The following is an 8,227-nucleotide window of genomic DNA, read 5'->3' as shown; positions in this document are numbered from 1 at the left end:
TCGAAGGAGAGATTCTTTGCTGTTTGGGATACATTGCTAAAACAATTTGAGACCATACCCACCTGAAAGATGCTTGACAGCTGCCGTAAATCCTTTTTTTTTGTGTGTGATTGGGATTAATTTTGTGTAAACAATTCCCCTTTAAGTGCACATCTTCAAATATGGTGAATTTCCTATACCTCATTTAAATTCACTTTATTCATTTCTTTATTTTAATTTCTTTCCCCTTCTGGATTGGTGTCCAACATGTTCTTGGGGTGGGGTAAATATATAAAAAGGAGCATTGTGGCCTTGCTATATCTATGTTTTTGTACTACATTGTTGATGCTCAATAAAAAAATAAGTAACAAAAATAAACAAATAAAGAATTATGTTTGTTCGCAGATGTTGGCAGCTATCAGCAAATAGTTTCTCAGCTATTTTGAAACAAAAAAAGACACTTTTTATACACAAAAGCAAATGAACTGTACAACAGAAAATACAAATGCTATTTATGGTCTCCTCACAACAATGATAAGAAAAATAAACTTGGCCAATATGGCATGTTTGTTAATACAGAGACACACATGTTAATGTGATCTCTGGTCTCCCACTCAGAGACACAGGTCTCCGAGTGTCCAGAATTCAGAGGCTACCTGAGGACTCGTGTGAGAGAAAATCTGCTCACACAGACATGTGGAGCCAAATACTGTCAATAAGGCCTCTGCAATGTTCTGAAGAGTTAAACTTGTCAGGTAGTGATGTCCAGCAGGTGAACATGCAGCTGCATGAACACGCACAGCTGTGGATTCCAGCTGCTTCGATGTTGCATTAACTGGCATCTACTCAGCCAGTTAATGTGAGACAAATCCAGCTGCTCATTAAAGCTTTCTGGTTTGATCAGAAAAGAAAACATTGGTCCAAACGCCTGAAAGTCCCGAAAAAACTTTGTGAATTCTGTCTCAAGTCTACGGATGTATCCGAGTATTTCCACGGTGCTGATGCTGCGCTGAGCGGACAGCTGCTGAAGCTTTTGAAGTGTCGGAATGTGGAAAGCTAACAACGTCCCTCTCACCAGTAGGTGAAGTTATTTTAAGCCAATTACAAGTTGAATCTGGTAGTTGGGGTTGTTAGCTAAGATACCGTCATTAAGAGGCAGCACAACTAATGTGTCTATGTGAGCTAATTTGCGATGTGCACCGCTGGCGCGGCCATTTATTTTTTAATGCACCCTCTCAGATTAATTCAATTCAATTCAATTCAATTTTATTTATATAGCGCCAAATCACAACAAAAGTCGCCTCAAGGCGCTTCATAGATACAGAGAAAAACCCAACAATCATATGAGCAAGCACTTTGGCAACAGTGGGAAGGAAAAACTCCCTTTTAACAGGAAGAAACCTCCGGCAGAACCAGGTTTAGGGAGGGGCGGCCATCTGCTGCGACCGGTTGGGGTGAGAGAAGGAAGACAGGATAAAAGTATTTGTTTGGACAGTTTTTAAGCTCCGTGTAACCCACACTGTCGGAGCATCAACCTTCACGAAAACCTGGAAGTCATGCACATTGTTACCCGAGTCAATTTTGTGCACTACATATATTTTTGATTTTCCCTTTGTTGTAACTTTTGCTGCTTCGTGCATCGTACCAACCTTTGGGAAACAAGGAGTCGCAGAAAACAACATGACCCAAGGCGGCAAGGTCTCGCTGGCTTTGAGTCATCCATGGAAAAGGAGAGGGCATGATTCACTCAGTGCTGTGTCTTTGTATTCACAGTCGCCTCAAAAGCTTTTTCTGGCCTGCAAAGCAGTTGAATACTTGGATACATGTGATGGTACATTGCCCTCTTCTACAGAGTTCATCGCTTTCTTAAAACGCTGCATACTTCTTCAAGTACCACTGCTTAAAACAGGGGTGTCAAACTCAATTGCACAGGAGGCCAAACCTCAAGGCACATTTTAGGTCGCGCTCCAAACAAGATAAACATTTATGGACATTTGGCCAGAGATGGCGCGATATGGCAGCCTCGCTTCTGTCAGTCCGCCCCAGGGCAGCTGTGGCTACACCTGTGGTTTGCCTCCACCAGTGTGTGAATGAATAGTGGGAAAGTGTTATATAAATGTAATCCATTATTATTACATCCTTAGCGATTATCCCACAGGTCCGTCTCAAGTCACTCTCATTGAATCCGTTCAGAAAAGATTTTAAGAAATCTCCCAGTCTATTCTATTCACTTCAGTTTTATTCATACAGCACAAAACCCCAACATGCTTAAAATCTTTAATCCTGAGCCTTCAGCTGGTTTATATTTGTCAGGGAGTTTTCTCCAGTTTTCCATTCAGTGGACGACTTCTCACCTTGTACTCTTGGATACTTTAGTATCAGCAGCTTATAACTACCAGCTGAATTTGGCTTATATGTCCATTAAATTCCAGTAAACATTTAAGTTGATATGGTTTGGAACTGTGCATGGAAATAAGGTGAGCGAATTAATTTGCTTAACAACAGTGGGTGTGGTGCAGCTTTAAATTCATATTATATGTAACTGTAAACAAAAACAAAAGAGCCACATAGTATAAATATTTCTGTTCATTAAAGTTTTTATTGCATGATTATTGGCAGCTGTTTCCTAAAAGTAAACACTGACATGAACAATCCCCATGTGAGTTTATTACAGCTTAAAACTGAAAAAGAAAGAAAAAATATTATTCTTCAAAAGAAAAAGATTTTTTTAGGCTGACAAAACAAGACCAACCACATTTTTCTCTGTTCTTATAAAACATCCATCTTCTTCCGCTTATCCGGGGCCGGGTCGCGGGGGCAGCAGCCCAATCAGGGAAGCCCAGGCCTCCCTCTCCCCAGCCACTTCCTCCAGCTTATCCAGGGAAATACCAAGGCGTTCCCAGGCCAGCCGTGTCCTGGGTCTGCCCCGGGGCCTCCTCCCAGTGGGACATGCCAGGAACACCTCGCCCAGCAGGCGTCCTTGTCAGATACCTGAACCACCTCAGCTGGCTCCTTTCGATGTGGAGGAACTTCTCACCTTTTTTTTCTTTTTTTTAAACTGATGATTAGATAAATACTTAAATATTGAATTAATCAGTTAGGACCTCCTATTTAATAAAAAATAACTGACATAATAGCTGAAAACCATTGAAATCTTTTGGTGTCAAAAACATCTGACTTCATGTGGTCTGAAATCATCTCTTAAAAACCTCTGGATCCACAGCAGGATACAGATAACACAATTAGCAGAAACAGTTACAGTTCAGCATTACCTGTAACCAGTGTTGGGGAGTAACGGAATACATGTACCGCCGTTACGTATTTAAAATACAAAATATGAGTAACTGTATTCCGTTACAGTTACCGTTTAAAAAGGTGGTATTTAGAATACAGTTACTTTGTTGAAATAAATGGATTACACGGCGGTACTTCCCTGTTTCATATTGTGGCGGGTCAGGACTGTTTGGGTTTTGTTTGACAGCTACGTTCTGTTGTTCCAGGCGGCAGCGTTACGGTTGCCATGGTTACAGGGTGACGCTCTCTCTCTGCGTGTTTCCTGGGTGAGAGAGTGCCTGTTGTTGTTGTGCTAAGCTAATAGGCAGAATGCTACAGGTATAGCTCTAAAGAATGTAGCATCATGGGCAGTGTAGTCCGTGCTGCAGGGAGAATGGACTGCCATACCCGTTATGTGTCTGTGAGCGAGGGAGGGAGAAAAAGGAAAAGTAGAGCTGTCATCGAGCAGAAACGGGAGCTGGAAGCATGTAAATATAATAATAACCACTGCAGCCAAGAAGAGAGCCTGACGAGCCCAGTTGTAAGTAAGCTATTAAGACTCGACTGTACACCGTGTTCGTGTTTTCCTCCAAAAACAATAAGTTCCGTTGGAGCAGCCTTTCAACGCCTCTCTCTGTCTCTCGCTAGCAAAGTTGACCCAGACAACAAAGTAAAGCTAGTTTTCGGCTACGAGCCCGAAACAGAACCCACCGTATTAGCCAGAGGTCCCTTTACTACGGTTCGGAGCCGCGGACCTTCAGTAACAGTAATAAATCACAGCAATAGTACATTCATGTAGTTGTAAACAGCATGATAATATATTAAGTAATCCAAAGTATTCAGAATACGTTACTCTCATTGAGTAACGTAACGGAATACGTTACAGAATACATTTTGGGACATGTATTCTGTATTCTGTAGTGGAATACATTTTAAAAGTAACCTTCCCAACACTGCCTGTAACTTGAAGTATGAAAACATTTGAGATGCAGAATATCACTGCTGATCTCATATTAAACCACAAACAGCACAAAAAGCTAAATGTTCAGTGGACAAAAGGAAAGACAAATAACAAAATGCAAAGCTCATGTTTTTTTTTTTTATTCATTTTTACTGAAACACATATTACAATTCAAATTGTGCATTTCATTTGAAAGTATTTATTAAAATATCAGCTTAGCACGTTAAAATCAAAATCTCTGTTTTTCTCTTTCTAGACCCAAAAGCTTCATTTTTATGATTTCTGTAAACCTGAAACTTCACAGCTTCTTTGAGCATGTCGTTTGTACACAGGTGGCATTAAATGTTACAGGAACAGTGAAAACTATATTATTAATGTCTTTAATAGGCTACTTGTAAAATTTGAGCTTAAAGAGATGGTCACACATAAAGCAACTAGAAACAAAATAGCCAACATCAGTGTGAAGCGAGCAGGTCAAAAGTTAAACTAAACTAAACAGAGTGATAAAGTGGCTACGAGGGAGAGTGAAGACTACAGTTGATCCAAATATAAAGGGAAAGTGTTCCCAAGCCAACCAAAGGCTACAAGATGCCTAGAGACAAGCTGTCAGCTACAAAGTGATGCACAATTTCTGTAGAACATGCTCACAATTGTGAAATTCAAACAATATCATAGATTAAAAATAGCACCATTAAAAATCTACTCTCATGTGACATAAAAAAACGTTGAAATATATGAAACATACATGTATCACCATAACATGGTATTTATAAGCATAACATAACAATTTTACTATAGTTTCCTTTCACTTGTGATGTAAATACATATTTTTTCTCATAAACTGAAAATGAAACTTCTGAATTCTGATAAGATGGTCACAGTGACGATACTTTCCTCACATTTTTGTTGTGCGTTTTTCTGACTTCTCCATTAGGGGGTCCTCCTGTTTAAATTTAAAACACACACACACACACACACACACACACACACACACACACACACACACACACACACACACACACACACACACACCTTTGATTGCTTTGTTTTTCTTTGTTTTCTATTCAAACTTAAGTAAAGTCAGTACAGAACAGACAAAGTGATGATAAAAATTTCTGTTCCTAATTTAATCTGTAATTAGGATTAGGAAAAAAACCACTAGGTTGAAATAATACAGAATGTAAAACTGCTTTTGTAGGTCCAAAACAAAATAGATACAATTAAACGTGGAAGGTGAACAGCAGATAGAATGATACATTTACCTCTGGCCCCTTAATTTCAAGAGAAATTTCGTCCTACAGAGACAGAAAAAACAGAGGATCATGTATTTTACTTGTTCTTCAGTCCCATCTGGACTGAAGTGGTTTACATATTTTTTTAAAAAGTCACTGGACTCTTCATAGAGCAACATGATATTACCTTGTGTGTTGGTGGAGTTTCGTTTTCAATCAGCTTTTCAGCAACATCAAAACATTCCCCCCATCTTTCACTGTCAAGTTTCTTCTGCATTTCTTCGGTCAGCTTATCTTTTGCTGCTTTTCTTATCATCTCTGTGAGTACATTTTCTTCCTCCTCCAAAATCATTTGGTCGTATAGAAGTTTTCTGTCACAGCAATTCTTGTTCTTTTCACAGCTTTTTTTCCATCCAAGTGGTAACACAAAGGTAACCACCACAAAGCCAACCAAGAGTGCACCCAAGCCAATAAGCTGAAGGAGAAGCAACAAAGATCATATTTTAATATATTTTATTACAAAACTGTAAAAGAGGGCATGTATTTAGTTAAACAGGTGATATCTGGAAAGAATCCAGTCTGTGTTATTTTTTCTTTTCAACTCATCAGTTTCTTCGTCATTTGACAGTACAATTACAAAAACCAGCACACCTGGTGTGCATCTGCTAATTAACCCCTTCCTATAAAGTAGTTGTGAAGTCAGAGTAGAGAGAACAAAATTAAGTGGAACAGACTAGAGTGCAAAAGCCTCATCAGCTAATGATGACTAAAGATTTCTGGAACAACATCCTTTGGATTAATGCGACCCAAGGGTTAGGTGGTGAACACCTGAAATCGACTACCAAGCATGGTGGTGGAGTTGTGAGGGGTTGAGGCTGTTTAGCAGCCACTTGTCTTGTCACCTTGCTTTGATGGAACCGTGATTTCCTCTGTATGCTAAAGTATCCCAATGTGAGCCTGTCTGGCTGGCAGCTAAAGCTTCGCCCCAACTGAGTCATACAACAGAAAAGAGATTCCAAGGACAGCAGCAAATTTCCAACAGATTGGTTGAAAAAGAAAAAACCAACATGCTGCTCTGGCCCAGTCAAACTCCAGACCTCAACCTGACTGAACTGCCTGAAGAGAGCTGTTCATCAACAAATATCTGTGAACCTCAATGAACTGAAGCAATGTTGTAAAGAAAGGTGGACCAGATTTTTGGACCACAATGATATGAAAATCATACAGAAAACAGCTCATTAAGTGTAGTGTATAGAGTCACGTGAAAACATATCAAAATTTGGTTGTTTTGTTCCAAACATTGGATGGTTTCAGCAGCTCTCTGATGCAAAGTCTCCCTGTATTGGTCACTGGACTCTTCAAGGTCAGATGTAACCATCCATACCATCCATTTATACTTGTATACAAGTATAATTAGTGAAAGAGATCTAAAATTTAAGTGAAATAAACTTATTACAAACTTCCTATATCTGCAGATATTCAGGTTTATCTTAGATAAAGGAGTAAAAAAACACAATAAGTCGAGAGAGCAACACAGACTGGTACTGTATGATGTGTGAAGAACGACAACTTTACTCACCAAGGATTTGTTTTTCAGCTTAGCAATCAGTACTCGTTCCTCAGCTGTGATGTTTTCTTTGTCTTTGCAGCCTAACTGTGGATGTTCTTCATATGTATTGCAACAGCAAACAAACCAGTCTCCATCGATGAACACGGACAATACCCAAAGCAGACCAATGCAAACTGCCTTCATAATTTGTAAACACAAAACCAAGAAAAGTTTGCACCTGCATTTGCAACAACAACAACAACATGTGCATGTAGGACATGTGTATTTCCAGACTCTCTTGAATGGCTCGTCTGTCCAGAGTTGTAAAGCACATAAAATTAAAAAAGGTAGAACCAAGTAGAAAGAGCAGGTTGTTATATCAGCATCGCAAGTGCAGTTTAAATCCTCGTCAAGCACATAATTGTGAACAAAAACCACAATCATTGCGACATACATGCTGTATTGTTTGATGGCAAATTTTGGGAAGAAGGTCTTCATCTTGGGTGCTGAAGTTGGCTTCTGCTGAGAGCTGCAAACTTAAACTGAATATTCTGAGAGTAAACTGTGCTCTTCCTGTACACAGAAGAATATCTGCAGCCTCTTTTATCTCCCTGGGCTTTGATCTTGAAAAGTTCTTGCAGTATTTTTTTTTCATTGCTCTGAATATTGAAAACATGTTTTTCTGACCACCCAGTCCTTCAAATCTCAGTAGAAAGAATCCTCACTCGGAAAGATTTTGGTTAAATCAAACAAAAAAATGTTTCTAACCAAGCTATGGAGACAATATTGTAATCATTTGCAACAATATGCAAGCAAAGACATATGATGTGGGATTGACAGATGACTTTTTAAAAACGTTTTTTAACTTGTAAATGGCCTGTATTTGTATAGCGCTTTACTAGTCCCTAAGGACCCCAAAGCGCTTTACACATCCAGTCACCCACCCATTCACACAAGCTACATCGTAGCCACAGCCACCCTGGGGCGCACTGATAGTATCTGGCAAGGCTGCCGGACACTGGCAGCCTTGCCTCTGACCACCACCTCTGACCACCACCAGTAGGCAACGGGTGAAGTGTCTTGCCCAAGGACACAACGACCGAGACTGTCCAAGCCGGGGCTCGAACCAGCAACCTTCTGATTACAAGGTGAACTCCCAACTCTTGAGCCACGATCGCCCAGAAGGGGTGTGGAAAAGAGGATGACGAGCTGTAGCTCAGGTGGTAGAGCAGG

The 8,227-nt window shown here is 39.9% G+C and overlaps 1 protein-coding gene across 1 annotated transcript; it reads right to left on the bottom strand.

Moving 5' to 3' along the window:
- Positions 1-5,108: 5,108 nt before the first annotated feature.
- Positions 5,109-7,492, bottom strand: LOC148097042 (uncharacterized). The gene is made up of 4 exons (XM_087834442.1): positions 7,025-7,492; positions 5,633-5,920; positions 5,476-5,508; positions 5,109-5,156 (listed from the first exon to the last, which is right to left on the bottom strand). The coding sequence occupies exons 1-4, from the start codon at positions 7,490-7,492 to the stop codon at positions 5,109-5,111; spliced, it is 837 nt and encodes a 278-aa protein (XP_087690568.1).
- Positions 7,493-8,227: the final 735 nt, after the last annotated feature.

The sequence above is a fragment of the Neolamprologus brichardi genome, chromosome 20, assembly GCF_056152115.1.
Source record: "Neolamprologus brichardi isolate AB-2024 chromosome 20, ASM5615211v1, whole genome shotgun sequence".
Classification (NCBI taxonomy): domain Eukaryota; kingdom Metazoa; phylum Chordata; class Actinopteri; order Cichliformes; family Cichlidae; genus Neolamprologus; species Neolamprologus brichardi.
The sequence above is the reverse complement of the archived record's forward strand: the minus strand, read 5'-3'. Positions and strand labels throughout refer to the sequence as shown.